Source organism: Petaurus breviceps, unplaced genomic scaffold, assembly GCF_028583685.1.
Source record: "Petaurus breviceps papuanus isolate PSGF00001 unplaced genomic scaffold, PetGlider_PUasm1.0 209, whole genome shotgun sequence".
NCBI lineage: Eukaryota > Metazoa > Chordata > Mammalia > Diprotodontia > Petauridae > Petaurus > Petaurus breviceps.
In genome coordinates, this window is record NW_027185854.1 from 1,095,553 (window position 1) to 1,113,322 (window position 17,770).

At 37.4% G+C, this 17,770-nt stretch overlaps 1 protein-coding gene across 1 annotated transcript in view; it reads left to right on the top strand.

Annotated features, from left to right (window-relative positions):
- Positions 1-17,770, top strand: part of LOC138165483 (probable ATP-dependent DNA helicase HFM1) — a 126,503-nt gene that overhangs the window by 44,886 nt on the left and 63,847 nt on the right. Inside the window, exons 17-22 of the mRNA XM_069093853.1 lie at positions 42-175; positions 3,685-3,732; positions 6,617-6,697; positions 13,236-13,327; positions 14,919-15,025; positions 15,113-15,160. Of these exons, the coding sequence (XP_068949954.1) occupies positions 42-175; positions 3,685-3,732; positions 6,617-6,697; positions 13,236-13,327; positions 14,919-15,025; positions 15,113-15,160 (510 nt within the window). The remainder of the gene's footprint in view (positions 1-41; positions 176-3,684; positions 3,733-6,616; positions 6,698-13,235; positions 13,328-14,918; positions 15,026-15,112; positions 15,161-17,770) is intronic.

Here is a 17,770-nt window from a genome sequence, read left to right on the forward strand (position 1 = left end):
GTAATTTGTGTTGTTAATGGAGAATTTATCCTTTTACTTAGTTTGCACAGGCACCTAATTGAGCATTTAAATGCAGAAATAGTACTGCATACCATCACAGATGTCAACGTAGCTTTGGAATGGATACGTTCAACCTTGCTTTACATCAGAGCCTTGAAAAATCCAGCTTATTATGGTTTGTTATTACAAATCAAATATAAAAAATAATTATAGCTATAAGTTTTAAGTTAATATGTATGTTTCTACTATAGAGAATAGATTTTTATATTATTTATACATGGCACACATTTGGGAAGAGTGACAATCCAAAATAATAAAGAAATTGTATTACCTACTTTTCCTAATTCTTTCCTTATAAATCATGTTTGAAATAGCAACATTAAAAAGTATAGACTTTTTTAGGGAAAAATTCCAACTTTAATATTATTAAATCACATTAAAGGGAACATCTTTAACATTCTCATGTTTTTTCTTTGCTTTCAGCATCACCATGAAGTTCTAACTTTATGGTTGCTAGTTTTTCAGTTAATATATGACATCAAAACATATGCTTATCATATTTTCATCAGAGTATGTTTTCTGTTAGCATTTAGTTTTATTTTATATTTAGTGACTCTTAGAATCTTCTTTTATGTGGTAAATGGCATAAAATGAAAATACTTGTTTGCTGGATATCAATTAGAAACTTGGCCTGTAGACTATTGTGGACTACTACATTGTTAGAAAATATGAAATTTACTATTTGAAAGTAAAAAGGCCAGCTTTCCAAATAAAGAAAACAGCAGTTTGCCGTATGTATATTTATTGAGAACCCACTGTTTTCAGCGTGTTCTGTTAAGTGCTATAAGTGACAAAAATCATAATATTAGAGAGCATACATCTGGAGCTACAGGGACATCAGAGTTCAACTAGTCCAGCTTTCTCATTTTATAGACGAGGAAACTGAATCCCAGAGAGGTGAAGTGACATGCCCAGGGTCACACAGATTATAACAGAGTAGGTATTTTCTCCACTTCACACTGCCCACTGAAGGATAAGCAATTGGCTTTGCCTGAAGGACTCTTATAGTCTGGGGGTGGAATGGGGGTGGAGATAATATATTTACACAAATATCTGTTACTGTCCAAGTGCAATAAGAAACATAATAAAGAGTTCCACGGATGGAATTAGTGAATGCTTCATGAGAATCCATGATGTCATAGAATTAGCACTAGAATGTGCTTACTCTGAAGAAAAATTGAGTGGAAGGCCATCTTGGACTTTGTCTTTTTCATGAGTTTTTATAGCCAAAAAGCCACCCCATCATCAGACAGAATCAATACAGTGGAGTATAAGCAGCAGCCCAGCTGAACTCTCCCAACATTCCCCTCTAAATAACTTTAAAATAACTCCTCAAATCAAATTTTGGAGTGGGAAAATCAATGAGAGGTTAGAGTGAGATATTTTTCCAGCCTAAGACAACGTAGTAGGTCAACAGAGTTAAATCTGTGACACTGAAATGGGCACTGGCACAGAGTACAGAGTGGCAGCACCAGTGGTAAGGTTTGGAGGTGGCTGCAAGTAGCAACGGCAGCAGCTACAGGAGCTCTCAGGCCAGAGATGATGGTGGTAGTAGGGGTCAAACAACTAGTCAGAAAGAGGTGACGGGTACAGCTGGCACCAATTAACAATTCTATCACTCATACACAGTTCCAGGGTAGAGAGAAGCACTTGTGGTTGATCACAAGTTGGCAGGGGCCCTGGTCACAATTCTAACATGAAGAAGAGCACTTGTGGTTGCAGGAGAGCAGTGCAGACCAGGAGACCACACTTCTCCCTGGATCATACTTGGAAGAACTGAAAACTTGTGGACCACCTCCCTCATCCCCTCCCAAGAACTAGCTCTGGGGTGGCTAGGTGGCCTAGTGACTAGAACACCAGCCCTAGAGTTAGGAGGACCTGAGTTCAAATCCGGCCTCAGACAGTTAACATTTACTAGCTGTGTGATTATGGGCAAGTCACTTAACCCCAATTGTCTTGCCTTCCCCCCCTTCCAAAAAGCAAAAAACAAAAAAACCAAGAACTAGCTCAGAAAACAGCAGCATGAAAAATCCTGGAACTTGGGACAGTGCCTCCCCACCCTGAGATAAACAGAGCCAACTTTAAAGTGAGCATCAAGAAAGAGGCTAGAAGAACGAGCAACCAACAGCAACAGAAAAACACACCTTGACCATAAAAATCTACCATGGTAACAGAGATCAAGATATAAATTCAAAGAAGACAGCGATGTGAAAACATCTATATGCAAGCCTCAAAGGAAGATGCTTATTGGACTCAGACCTAACAAGAACTCCTGGAAGAGTAAAAGAAAGAGATAAGGGTGATGGAGAATAAATTGGGAAAAGAAATTAGATGATGCTAGAAAATTATGAAAAGAAAATTGGTGAAAGAGGAACAAAAAAATGCTGAAGAAAATAACATCTTAAAAAACCAAATGGACTTAATGGTAAAAGAGGTACAAAATATCACTGAAGAAACGAATTCCTTAAAATTTAGAATTGGCAGAAGCTGACGAATTTATGAGGCATCAAAAAAGTAAATAAAACAGTCAAAAAATGAAAAAAAAAATAGAATAAAATGTGAAATATCTCATCAGAAAAACAGCTGACCTGGAAACTAGATTGAGGAGAGAGAATATAAGTATTATTGGACTACCTGAAAGCCATGATCAAAAAAAAAGAACATAATCTGTTGCTAGACCTGTATGTAAAGCCTCTCCATCTCTAAGCCTTCAGGACCCCAGATTACATCTGAGGGGGCAACGAAGAAGGACCCAGTGGCACATCTTAAGGTATTCTTAGTGCTTCAGGGACCCATGAGTTTATCAGTGTGGGCATTCTCTCTACCAGTGCAGATTGCAATCCTTCTGACTTGTTAAATAGTCTTTGAAGATCACTCAGGCTTAAGGCATAAGCTAATTATGAGCCTTTCCACACTAGGAGGGTCCCGGGACAGACACATAAGCAGTGGGTTTGTACTTGAGGTTTTTCCAGTGTATGATGGGTGGGGGTGATCAGAGTGTGGTGACCAGAGCATGGTGTTACTTCCACATCAGAATGAGCCATTCAAAGATGTTTATAGGACTATGCTTTATGGCACCTGTCAACAGCTAATAATGTTTCCAATAATATGAACTTAAGCGTTGCATATTTTCTGTGAAACTTGAGCAAGAAAAAGTTATGGTTTATATTTTAATAAAAGCTGCAAATTATTTCAAGATAGATTATCAAAAAGAAAGAGTGGGTGTAGTAGCTAGAGTCCTGGATTTAGAATCAGAAGGATTGTGTTCTAATCCTGCTCTGGCACTCACCTGTTTGACTTTAGGTTGCTTACCCTGCTGGGCCTCAGTTTTCTTAGGCACAATCATGAAATAAATGATTGCTTAGGTTGCTTCTAATTCTAAATCCTCTGATCAAATTCTGAAAGTTAGGTCATATTAAAGGGATTTCGTAGTTGTTATTTTTCTTTAAATTTAAACCTTGTTTAAATTCAATAAAATTATACATATCCTTTATCACATATTAAACCTTTTAAATAAACCTTGTTTTTTTTCCATAGATAACTGAGTTATAAGCTTAGCTCATATGAAAAAGAAATGGAGATGCTATATTTTATCTTTTTTATCCTTCTTTTTATCAACTACAGATTTTCCATCTGGATTGGACAAGAATGGAATTGAATCAAAATTACAAGGTTAGTTTGTGGCTAGTTTTAGGGCAGCAAGGGGATGCAGTGGATAGTGCGCCAGGCCTGGTGTCAGGAAGCTTCATCTGGCTTCAGCCACTTACTAGCTGTGTGACACTGGGCAAGTCACTTAACCCTCTGCCTCAATTCCTCATGTATAAAATAAGCTGGAGAAGGAAATGTTACACCACTCCAGGATCTTTGCCAAGAAAACCCCAAATGTGGTCACAGAGTTAGATATGACTGAAACGACTCAACAACAACAAACCTCAAAAGCCAGGAGATTACGCTTGTAATTTTGTCTTTTTAACCAAAAGTACATTCTATGAGGGTTTTATGGACTGAGTCATCCCATCTAGACAGCAGTGTTTGTTTGTTTATTGATTGATTGATTGATTTTTTGGGATTTCACCAGTGCAGAGAAATCCAGGTGAGGGAACTTCCTGTACCAATGGAATTGGGTAACTTTATGTTCTGTAACTTTAGGGTTTTAGAGAGCTGCCTCAAGTATCAAGACCTTAAATGACTTTCCCAGGGCCACAGAATGAGTGTGTGTTAGAAGATGGACTCTAAGCTAGCTCTTTAATCATTACAGAAGTCCAGAGTCATGCTATCGTGAATTACTGAAACGGTCATCGTTTTCTCTTTAAATTACCTCAGTAGTGACCATATAGCTTTAAAAATAAGAATACCTTCATCAGTATATAAATAATATAACTTAATTCCTTTTCCAGGGCCCTTATGCTCAAATCATGAGTATGTTCTGTATCCTAGTTATCAACCAATAAATACTTACTAAAGAATGATATCAATATCAAGAGCACTATTTATTTTATTTTAACCAATATATAAAATTGTTTCTTACTATCAGGAATAAGTAGGCAGCTTTAATTTATTTGCAGTCTGGCTGTACATTTATATATGGTATACATATGGCAAATAAAAATTCAGTGTTAGGAATAAAAATAAAATTTTCAAGTACATAAAGCTTCTTTCTCCGTGTGTAAATTAAATATACTGTACATTTAAAATTCTAGTGTTGAAAGGCTTCGCACTTGCTCAAAAGATAAGCGTCACACTTGCCTCATCAGTGGCTATTAGACTTTTTTCCTTTATGTAGTTATATAGTCACAGTTTACCTGGGGCTTAGTGTAACTTTTTTAATGTCTTAATAGACTTTCCTATATTAAAAAATAGTTACTATACGGCTAGGTGGCACAGTGAGTAAAGCACTGGCCCCGGAGTCAGGAGGACCCGAGTTTGGTTCCAGCCTCAGACACTTAACACCCACACACACACCCACAAAAAAAAAAAACCCAACTAGCTGTATAACCTTGGGCAAGTTACTTAACCCCAATTGCCCTCCAAAAGGCAAAAAAAATAGTTACTATAGTATATAACCTTAAAGGTCTATAGATAAGACAGTTCAAACATGAGAAAATCTAGCTAGTTGGGAAGGATGCCCTGCTCCTTATCCCGGGTGCCACATGTGAGTACGAGGATCTGACTAGGGCCTTTTCCATTCCACTCTCCTTGTCTTGTTCTCAGCAAGAGGAGTGTAAATTCTTCAAGGGCAAAGAACATGTCATTTTTTATCTTTGTCTCCTCAGCACTAAGATTTCTCTTTTCATTTTTTATCTTTGTCTCCTCAGCACTAAGATTTCTCTTTTCACAAGTATATTTAAAATTCTTGCTCTGTTGTTCCTTTGACTCAAGTCAGTAGCAGTGTTTGAAATTCAGTTTGTCTACTTTTGTTATTTGTTATTTTGTGGATGAACAGCTTTCATTTTTAATGTTTCAATTGCATATTTTCTACTTGTACTCAATGAAGAAGATTTATCTTCTCTCCATATTATTATTTGCATGTCATGAGATAAATGTGAATATTAGAACATGACACTGGGTATCTCCCTTGCTAAGGCAGAACTCAATGATTTGAAACATTTGAATGAAACATTTTCCACGAGAATCTGTTTCTCTGCCCATCTGCAATAATTTATTCCTTTCAAAAACATTTGGGTACTGTGTGTAGAATCAAACAAAAACTTATATGGCTAAAAAAACTAACCAAATTATAAGTAGAGCCCCTTAAATCTGGTCAGATGTAAGCAAATAGAAGACTCCTATTAATAAGAGTACAATAAAAATTCCTTTATGATATAGGCATGTATTAAATGCAAAAACATGCCAGTGAAATGCTAGTTATTGAATTAAAAGTTGTCATTGCCATGGCAACTAAATTGCAGTTTATACACACACACATATACATACATATATATATATACAGCATTTTAAATTATGTATTCTGTCAGTCTTATGGCAATTTATTTGTCAAAATTAACAAATACATGTATGGTACATAATTTAACATTTTTTCCCTGAATTTTGTAGAACTAAAGAATTTTTTAGCTGCAAGGTATCTAAGAGATCCTCTAGTCCGACCCTCTCATTTTTCCGATGAAAACAAGAAATTAGGCAGTAGTGTCATATAGTGGATAGAATGCTGGGCTTGGAGTCAGAAAGACCTGGATTTAAATCTTGCCTCAGACACTGGCATATCTCTTAAATTCTGCCTGCTTTAGTTTCCTTATTTGTAAAATTGAGACAATTTTACACGACTCCCAGAGGATCAAATGATAAAACACATGTAAAACCCGTTGTAAGCTTTAAAGAGCTATATAAATGTTATGTCATTGCTGTCGTCGTCACCATCATTGTAATAGTAGTAATAAATAAATAAATCATTTGGTATTTTACATATTTCTTTGCTTTGAAATATTATAGTATCCCAGTTTTATTGTATGTAATATTAAATTTCTTATGTGTTTTTATTTATTGCTAAAATTTTGTTTTCCCGCATTAAAAATAAAATATATTTTTATTACCTCAACAGAATTGTGTTTGAAGAATTTGAATGATTTATCTTCTGTCAACTTGATAAAGATGGATGAAGATGTTAATTTCAAATCAACTGGTAATGTTTACTTTATCATTATATATGGCCAATTTCATGCTTTTACATATTTATAAAAATGGATAAATGTACATTTGGCACATGACTTAGGATTTTCTTTGGGGCATTCCATCCATTGATGTAAATTTTAAATCAAAATGTAAAATTTTACCTGAAGACAAAACTAGAAATTTATTAAGCTAATTTTAGCTGATATTATGATCTCAATTCTCCATGTACTGTTATTCTCAGAAGCAATGTTATATATATTATATAAAGGGAATGTTATGCTAAGGGAAGACTTGGGTAGAGAATTGCTGAAGTCTGTTTACAAAGTTAATTAAAACCATCAGTTGAGTGGTACATTGATAGTTTTAAGGTTCCTTACTGCTTACACCCTCCCCTCTGCCAGATATTTTTGTGTGAATTGGAATGATCAAAGCCTTTGATTGTAACAAAGCTACTGTTCCCTATCACAGAAAGTCTGAGTTGAAAGAAACATTAGAGATTATCTCTTTCAACCTGTATCTGTATGGCAATCCCTCTACAACATTTCTTATCAGTAGTTATTTGACCTTTACTTGAATCCACTGCCTCCCATGGCAGCTTGTTCCACTCTGGTACTGCTCTAATCTTAGAGTTTTTCTGTACATTGTACCTGAATGCTTGCAACTTCTACCCATAAATCCTAGCTCTTTTTAACCCAGAACAAGTCTAGCTCTTCTTCCATGTGACAGTTCTTTTGAAAGCAGATATCATATTCTAAGTCTTTTCTTCTTCAGACTCATTGTTCCTATTCCCTCCAATTGATCTTCATATGGCATGATCTTTAGTTTCCTTACTGTTCAGGTCATCATACTTTGACTTTTTGATATCCTTAAAATGTAAATATTATAAATATTATTTTATTTATAAACATAAACACTCAGTACATACTCCAGTGTGATCAGATAAAACAGAATATGGTGAGACTATTATTTTGCCCATTTGTGACATTCTTCTCTCTCTTATTGTGGCCAAAAGTGACGATAGCATTTTGACTGCCGTATCCCAATTCTGAATCAGATTAAGTTTGCAGTTGTCTAGCCATGCCTCTCTCATTTTATACTTATGCAGCTAGTGAAGAACACATTTGTCCCTAATAAATTTTATATTCAGAGTTCTGAATATTCTTTCTTGTTTGTCTTTTTGCTCACGCTTATTTTCTTCTGTTTGTTTTTGTCTCTACTAATCTGAGCCTGTTTTTCTCCCAACTCCCTGTCTTTCCTGATACCCAACCCATTTCCAAGTTCCTTGAACTTATGCCTATTGTGTCATTCTCTCTGATTCTTTTATTATTTATTTTCCCTTTACTTTTCCCAGGCAGGTAGAGTGCACTGCCTGCTCCCCTTTCATCCTTCTGTTCCAGCCATGTTAACTTGTAATGTCTGTTTCTAAGAAATGTCATTTTTATTCACTTCTTTTCTTACAATTCTCTGTAATCTCCTCCCAAGAATATTAACTCTCAATGGAAGCACCCAAGTTCAGTGGAAATGCTGTATAACCCTAGTCCAGAAGGCCTAGTCCTTTGTCATTGCTTATCCCTTTGATGACCTGCCACCTTCCCTTTTAATCCATGATCCACTGTTCAACTCTACCCAAGGCTTCTAACTACCCAACTTCTTCTTTTCCCATAGTAGGGATTTATTCCTTTGAAGTACAACTTTGTCTTAGAGAAATTGATCTTCAGAAATGTCCACATAATCCCTCTCCTCTAGAGGAATTGCAGAGCCACTGCCATGTTTCACCCTGGCCTGCTTTGTGGCATGTTTCACGTTGCTGTCTAATCATTCACTTCTGTTTTACCCATCTCCCACTCCTCCTTCTGGGACCCTCCCCCCTGCCCAGAAATGTTCTATCCTCACTCTTCCCCCACCATGAATGTGTGTGGGAAATTGAAAATCTCTCTTAATCTCTCTCTTCTCCGAATACAGGCCAGTCATTTCTTGGGATGACTTCCTATCATATTGAGAGATATCCCTCTATATTCTCTTTCTACCTATAATACTGATTTACTAAGGAAAGGAGAAAAATTTTCTTTTCAGAGTTCTGCTTCTATATCTTCTCCTGATTTTCCCCTACTATACCTTTTACTTGTTAGATTCGTTTTTTTTTTTTTTTTGGAAGGGCAGTTGGGGTTAAGTAACTTGCCCAGGGTCACACAGCTAGTAAATGTTAAGTGTCTGAGGCTGAATTTGAACTCAGGTCCTCCTGATTCCAGGGCCGGTGCTCTATTCACTGCACCACCTAGCCGCCCCTACTTGTTAGATTCTTTAGTCTTTTTATATTTCCTTTGTCTTCTCACTGTCACTCAATGTCAGATTTACTTTTTAAAGAAAATTAAGCAACAGACAGAAATACTCCCACTGCCCACATTTATATCTTTGTCTAGACCAGGGGTGGGGAATCAGCTATATGTGACCTTTCTGTCCTCAAGTGCGACCCTTTGACTGAATCCAAACTTCACAGAACAAATCTCTTTAATAAAAGGATTTGTTCTATAAAACTGGGATTCAGCCACATGTGACCTTGAGGCTGCAAGTTCCCCACCCCTCCTCTAGCCCTAGCCATATGGAAAAAAAACCAAATAAACCCTTCTTTAACTTAAAAATATTTAACTTGCTTCCATTTGGTCTTAGTATATTGCTATGTTGAATATGTGCTCACCCCCAGTTCTTTTTTGAAGGATTGATTCTGAATTTTCCCTTTTACTAGATATCCACTTATTTTCTTTGACATTTATGCTCAGCTTTGCAAAGTATTCTGTTTTTGTGTGCCAGTTAATGTTATCTACTGTTTGGTAGCCAAGGGTGGGGAACCTGCGGCCTTGAGGTCACATGTAGCCATCTACATCCTCATGTGTGGCCCTTTGAATCCAAATTTCACAGACTAAGTGATTGGACTCAGTCAAAGTGCTGTACTTGAGGACCCAGAGGGCCATGTGTGGCCTTGAGGCCACAGTTTCCCCACCCCTGAATAGTCCATCTTTTCTGGTCATCATAGAGAGTAATTATGGTTGGTTCATAAAATCTGAGAGTTGAAAGGGATCTATACATAAAACAAATTTCTACTATAACACAACTGACAAGTAGTCCAGCTTCAGCTTGGAAGACTGTGAAGCCTGTTCCCCTTTTTGGCAAGTTAAGAAGTTTTTCCTGATATCAAGCCTAAATTAACTGCTTTCCTTTTCCATTCTGCTTCTGGTTCTGCCTTCTTGGCACACAAAGAACCAGTCTAATTATTCTGCTGAATGACTGCCCCTCAGATACTTGAATACAGCTGTCCTTCTCCCCAAGTCTTCTCTAAGCCAAACACACTCAGTCCCTTCAGCTGATAATCAGACAGCATGGATGCCAGGCCCCTTCTCCATTCTGCTTGTCTGCTGTAGACACTCTACAAGTGTCTACTCAAGCAGTGTCCTTTTAAAACTATGACTCCAAGAAATGAGCGCAGTACTGCAGATGAGTCTGACCAAGGCAGAGCACAGAGAGACCATCACCTCTTTGTGCCTAGACACTATGCCCTCTTCTCTTTTCTGAAAATTTAGATAGCACATGCCTTTCTCTGCTGCTGTGGTACAGCTCCTGTTCTCTTTAATATTTCAGATATTACTCATAGCCACTAACAGCTCTTTCAGTACACAAATATGTAGTACCATGTGTTTGAAGTTTTTTGCTAACCTTAAAAAAATACCTAAAACAAGTCATCATTGTTCCACTGGAAGTTACTGTTATTCTGAAACACAGGGAAAATGAATTTACTAATACATAGAAGCCACTTAAGTATAATCTTTTGTATATAGGGATGCAAAGAAGATTATAGTAAATCATTTGTTTATATGGTATTTTATGGTTTATTTGCAACTCTATTGTGACACAGATGTAATTAGAAAATTAAGGTGCAGGGGATGAAATAATTTGTCCAATGTGCCATATGCTAATAAATGGGACTTGATCTGCTATAGTCAGTTGGGCATGACCAAGAGCCCTGTGTTCTAATACTAAGGTTAGAAGACAATACACATTCCAAGAATTCTAAAAGAGAGCAACAAATAATTACCTCTTCAGTACTTTAACACAGACTCTCATTCATTATTTGGCTACAAATCAGAAAACCAAAGCACTAACTTTTATTTGACTTTTCCAATTTCCAAGTAACTTCAGATAGTATAAAGGCAGATAAAAGTCATGTTTCCATGAGCAAGTTAAGATAGCCCATTTAACCTAGAAAACAAATTTCCTTTTGGATATCTATATTTTTAAAGCATACGCTTTTCAGAGAAGTAATTTAAATTCATCAAGGGCAGCTAGGTGCCCTCTTATTGTCACCCTACTTATCTTAGGAATCAGCTCCCTTTTAGTCATTTTTTTGCCCTTGAAAGAGAAAACAGAAGAAAAATAAGTGGTTTTTCAGTTATCTTTTTCTTTTAATGATATACATTGTAGCATTTTCTTTCACTTATTATCATCTCATCTTTGCTGAATTTTCTGCATTTTGGGACTCCTGTATCATTTGATGTGGTGAGGGGAGAGCTCATTCCTAAGAATTGGCTCCATCCACCATCTTTCCTTGGGTCTGGCATACCTTTTTAGCCTAGGAGGCTGCTCCCACTCACTTTTTCTTGTGAGGATTAAATGAGTAGAAAACACTTGGTAAACCATAATTCCATATGAAAATTTCTGCTATTAATATTATTAAGTGTTTCTTTTGTTTACCATTCTATCATCTTGTTCTAATCATGAGTCCCATTTCACCAAGTCTTGGTGATGCTATGAAATTGTATTTATTCTTTTAACTTAAACCTTCTTTTCAATTAGCCAGCATTCAGTTTCTTCCCCTTCCTAATTCTCCCACTGGGGGAAAGAAAAAGAAAACAAAACCTTTGTAACAGATATGTATAGTCAGGCAAAATGAATTCTTACGTTAGTCATGTTCAAAAGTGTACATCCCATTCTGCACCTTGAATCTATCACTTCTTTCTTAGGAGGTGAGTAGCATTCTTCATCTTTGGCCTTTTGGAATTATGGTTGGTCCCAGATTGTTTTTACCTTGAGATAAAATTTCAAGTTCACCCAGTTCCTTATAGCTTATAATCATCTGGTGCCATAAATAATGTTCCTGATCTGCTTACCTGTTATTTCTACCTGAGAATTGCTGAGTTTCTTTTCTTTTGGTTACTTCCTACTCTCTTTCATTTGTTATTCTCCAAACTATCCTATTTTACAATATTCACACATTTTTCACCTCCCCCTCAATTTTCAATTTAGAGCTCTCTTGATTAGAAATAGGTTAATTTCTTCTTGTGAAGCATTTTTTTGTCTTTTGAGGGTGAACACCTTCCTTTACCAGTGCCCATCTTTGTGTTAAGTTTTGAAAACAAAATCTTGAAATATTCAAGCAGTCAGCTGGTGAATGCCTAATTCTCAAGATTTGCCCATTTCCAAAGTCATGACCTTCAGGTGCTTCAGCTTTTGACTCTGAATGTCATCTGGAATGTATTTCAGGTGTGTTTTGGCTATATCTTTTGTTCCTTTTTGCATCAGTAGAAGTGAATTTAGTTAGTGGATTTGATGAAAGTCCCATTTAACTGAGGTGTGGTTTATACATAGCCCTTCAGTAAAGAGTCATCCACCCCACCTTATCTTCCTCCTGGGGGAGATAACAGGATTACTTCCACTTGCTCATGAATATATATTTCTTTCAGTCATTCCTGGGCTATGAAGTGTTTTTGCTTCTTCAGATCTAAGATCACTTCGCATAGAAGGAGCTTAAGATGTGTGGCATAGCTAGAATTTCTTCCTCTTTTCTTTCAGCAGTGTCACACTCTTTCATTTGCCAGCTTCGTTTTGAGGTCTGATTCCTTTCTATCCTTAGGTAGTGCGGTGGTGAAACGGCTGGAGTTCTGGGCCTGGAGTCACAAGGACTCTAGTCTCAGACACCGTGGCACCTGTGAACATGCCTCATCCTGGGAGCAGCATTGTTTTCTATGCCGCTTCACCAAGCTCCAGAGGGTTTGTTGGTGTTTTGTATATGTATCTGTCTCTCCCAGATGACTGTAACCCCTCCTAGCTAGATTCTCTTTTTCCAGTGATTCCTCACTCCAGTATTGGAGAGCTTTCTATGTATGTACACACACGTACATGTATATGTGCATATATATGTACACATATGTAGCATTACTTTTATGTCATTCCTTTTTCTATTTCGTATCATTGTTTTTAAGATCACATATATAATGCTTCAGAGTAGCATTCAGTATCTGTTTCTCTTTGATAGTAAAGGAAGTAGACTGCCACTGTGACTTTAATTCTAGCTCCTAACAAAGGAGCTATATGATAATGTTGAAAGAATGGGAACCTTGGGAGAAAGTGAAGTTTTTTACTTCCTTTGTATCCCACTAGCCTTGCTTTGGTAGGGACATGGTGGGTGTTGAATAAATGTTTATTGAATTGTTTAAAAGGCACATTGTCTATCTGCTTAACAAAATGCCTAGTTTTTTTCCATTTTTTTTTTTTTGCAGAGGCAGGAAGATTAATGGCATGGTATTATATTACCTTTGAGACAGTGAAGAAATTTTGTGCAATTAAGGGAACAGAAACTTTATCAGAACTGGTAATTTTATTTTAACAATAAAACAAGCCTATAAATGTGATACAAATCCATTTAAGACATTGTTGTGTACAATATTAGCTTTTGTTTGCTTTGTTCAGTTCAGTTCTTAGTAAAGAAGCAAAATATTTAATATATATGAGCACTGATTGCAGTCTTATCCTACCAAAAAAGTGTGTTTTTCCTCTTCTGAAAGAATCTTTGCTTAAGTAGGCATCCTGATGGTGGGATGAATGAGCATGTTCTTTACTCCCTGCCAGTGTCCTGCCCCTGCTCCTCAAAGGTCACACTGGTGATAGTAAAGTTGGTCAAGAGGCAGATGTTGATGGGGACAGCGTGCTGGAAACAGCAGGAATGGGGTTGGAAGCAACAGTAGGAAGAACGTGGAGGAGAGGATGTGTGTTGGCAGTCGTGGTAGGCTCCTTTGCTGGCTCTGCCCTGTCTTTTTAGGGACATGGGCATTTTTGTAAAAGAGATGCCTCAGTTACTCTCATCCTGAATACCTAACTCATAAGTCTTTCTTCACTGTGGAAAGAATTATGTTGCAAATAGGATTAGCATGTCATTAAATAGCAGGATGTATAATTTAATGGAAAGGAGGTGGAGAGTCGCCATTTTAATGCAAATGCATTTCATAATAAAGAAAGAAGACAATCATAAGCAAAAAATCAATCATACACAACAAAAGATTATTTCTGCATAGATCACTTAATAGGAACATTTTTTTTAATAAAGTCCCAGAGTGTCTTCTAGCTGCAGCTAAAGTGAATGGTTTTGTGCAAAGTAAGTTGAAGCAAAAGTTTGTTTTCCCCTTTAAATAATTTATGCTGTGTTTTCTACTAACAAAATTACCTGCATGTTTCAGCAGCTATATTAATAATTTGTCATAGCTTTACTGGCCAAGTATGGAACTGACTTGTATAGAAATTTTAGCTGCATCTCTAATCAGTCCAAAAGCATCAGTGATCATAATTAGATGAGAAAATGTAACAGCAGGAGCAGGCATGGTAGAGTGGAAAGGTCACTGGCCTCGGAGTGAGCATACCTGAGTTCCACCTCAACTCTCTCTCTGTGGCTTTGGCAGAGTCACAGGATATGCAAGGCATTGTAAAAGGAGGAGAGAAATCTCTCCCTCTCTCTGGCTGTGGGGTTTGGATTGGGAAAATAAGCTGGTAACTGACTCCTGGCCCAAATGCAGCTTTGAGTTGAGAGTGAGCAAAACTGGCACCTAAACATAAAGGGTCAAGAGGCTGTCAAGAAGGCCTTGGGCATGCAGATGAGATGCCATCAAGAACTCTGTCAAGGTGGAACCCCCAGCTGTTATCAGCATGCCAGGAGGAATGTGGAGAGGCTCTGTCTGGCTGTGTTCGGTAAGGGAATGAGAGCAAGCACTGGTGCAGTCTGTCATCCAGTGGATAATTCTAGAAGGGGGTAGTAGACCTGAAGACCCTTAGAGAAACAAAAAGAAGCCGTGAGTCTGTAATGGTATTAGAGAAACTTAGGTAAAATTAGGGTGTCCCAAAGCTGCATGAAGCAAAATCAGAATAGAATTAGACAGTGATATTGATTGTTTTTTAATATTGGAATTTTTTAGGTCACAATGATAGCCAGCTGTAAAGAATTCCTAGATATACAGTTAAGAATAAATGAAAAGAAAACACTGAACACTCTAAATAAAGACCGAAACAAGATAACTATCAGGTACAGAGATTAGATACATCTAACAAAATATCCTTATTTAATTAAAGTGAACATTAGTAATGTACTACCATATGTGTTTATGTGCAGGTTTCCAATGGAAGGAAGAATAAAAACAAGAGAAATGAAAGTAAATTGGTAATGATATTCATTCATAGTCTTCAGAATGATTATAGTTTCTGATTTATATTTGTGTGATCTGGGGGGTAGTTCTTACTTTGAACCTCTTTATTATTATAATAATAATAAAATAATTGAAAGTGGGAGTGGGATAGGTAAAAGAAGTAAAGCAGAAGTGAGGTGTTCTTATGAAGACAAGTTTAAATCAAGACTGACACAATATCTGTGTGAGACTGAGGTAAGGTAGCTGGTAGCGCTCAGAGGTCAGCGCTTGCTGCCTGTGGTCAAATCCAGCCTCAGACATTTACCAGTTTGTTATTCCTGAGCAAATGATTTAATCTTTGCCTCAGCTTCCTCAACTTTTAAATAGTGATGATGGCACCATCTCTTGGGGCGGTGGTAATAATCATCAAATGAGGTAGCATAGTTAATAAAATCTCACTCCATTCTTCTTAGGACAAGTCCCTTAATCTCTTTTAGCTTTACTTAGTTTTTTCATCCATAAAATGGGGATAATAATTCTAGTACAATCCTACCTCACAGTTGTGAGGAAGAACCTGGATAAACTAAAAAATGTTCTATGATCTGTTACTTCCTACTTTAGTTCTTGTGTGTGTAAATTAAATTACAAGAAATCAGCTGCTTTTACACTTTAAATTAGCATAGTTATTTGGCTAAAATATTTAGACTTTTTAGGCCTATGGGCGGTGGGTAGCCAATGAAGGAGTAACATGATGAAAGCAACGTCATAAGAAAATTCATCTCTGTGTTGTTATTATTAATAAAGGAGTATGAGAGACATTTGAGAAACATAACAGAAGAAGCATAAATGGGGACGGGGGGGGGGGGGGGCAGCTAGGTGGTCCGAGTCAGGAAGACCTGAGTTCAAATCCGGCCTCATACACTTAACACTTACAAGCTGTGTGACCTTGGGCAAGTCACTTAACCATAATTGCCCTGCCTTCTCTCCTCCAAAAGGCCAAAAAAAAAAAGGAAGCATAAACAGGACTGGTGACTAATTATATTTGCAGGCTGGGGAGTGGTTAAAAGAGATATACTCAAAGATGACTTTAAGGTATCCCACCTTCTTTTGGCTTTTGTGGCTCTACTCTTTTTCTTTAGCCTTTAGTGACCACCACTGTGAAACTGTGCCTAGCCTTTAGGAATTTACATTCTGCTGGGAAAGACAATGTGTTTGTGTAGAAGTGTAGAATAAATACAAAACCAATACACGCTAGCTTTGGAATAAAAGGTATTAGCAGCTGGGAGGATCATGAAAGGCTTCACTTGGAAAGTGGAGTTTTGCAAGGTAGAGTAGAGGAAGAAATGCCTTCCAGGCCTGGATGACCATCCATACCCAGGCACAGAAACAGGAGATTGTGTATCATGTAGAATGAATAGCAAGGCCACTTATATTTGGACCATAGAGTACAGGAAGGAAATTGATATAGAGTAAATCTGGAAAGGTGGGTTAGGGCCAGATTGTGAAGGACTTTAAAAGCCAAAGAGAGGGATTTTAATTTTTGTTCTAAGGGCAATAAGGAGCTGCTAGAGGCTAGTTAGTAGGAAAGTGATGTGGTCAGATCTGATGTAGGTCACTTTGGCAGCTGTGTGGAAAATGGGTTGAAGTTGGGAGAGCCTTGAAGCAGGGAGATCCATTAGGAAGCTGTTGCTCAAGGTCATAAAATAACACAACACTCAATACCCAAGAAAGTAGCAACAGGACTTTCCCTCCAGAAGTGTACGGAACCCAGCCCTAACATAAAGTCTCAAGTCAGGATGTAGGCTGGAAGAATAAACAAGAAAAAAATTTCTGCCCTTCAAAAGCTACTGTGGTGATAGGGATGCTCCAGACGCTCTCTTGGGCCAAATTTTTCTTAGAATTCTAGCTCCTAGGATCAAATAGGTCCTTTCTCTGAATTCTCTGAAATCTGTTCTCCAGAAATCTTGGCCACATGTCATACTATGTCTGGCTTTCAACAATTATAAGATGGAGCAGTCCATTGTCCTCTTTACCTCAGCAACCACTGGCAGAGAGTACAGTGCGATAGGAAGGGAGCTGACCCTGCAACTCAGTATTTGTGTGACTGTGGACAAGTCACGAAATCTCCCTGACTTTTGGTATCCTCTCATCTGTACAATGCCCAAGTCGGACTAGATGACCTCTAAGGTTCCTTCCATCTTCAAACTGTGATCCTCTGTTTCTCCTTATTGGTTAAAATTGGGTCAATTGAAATTCCTCTTGTTATTTCCTCTACTTTTTGAAGGAAACAATTATTAAGGCATGTCAGAAATTATCAGCCTTTTTCTTTGCTTTGCAGAGAATGAGCTCTAGCAAATTTCTGAATAGTTGAAATCCTCCATAACTACTATATTATTCTTCTATAATAGGCTGGAGATCTGTTTCCTGTACTCATCTATTCCCTCTTTCTGTCCAAGTGGTATTTAGTACAGTACTCTGACAACATCATTTATTTCTTCCTCCATTAATTCTCAACCAAATGCTCTGAAGAATGGTTCCCTCCTCTACTTCCTGGATTTCCTCATGTGAATGTAGCCTCTTAATACACAGTGCTGTCTCTCTGCTCCATAAAGCTATTCTGTTCTTTTGGAAAAAAAAGTATATTC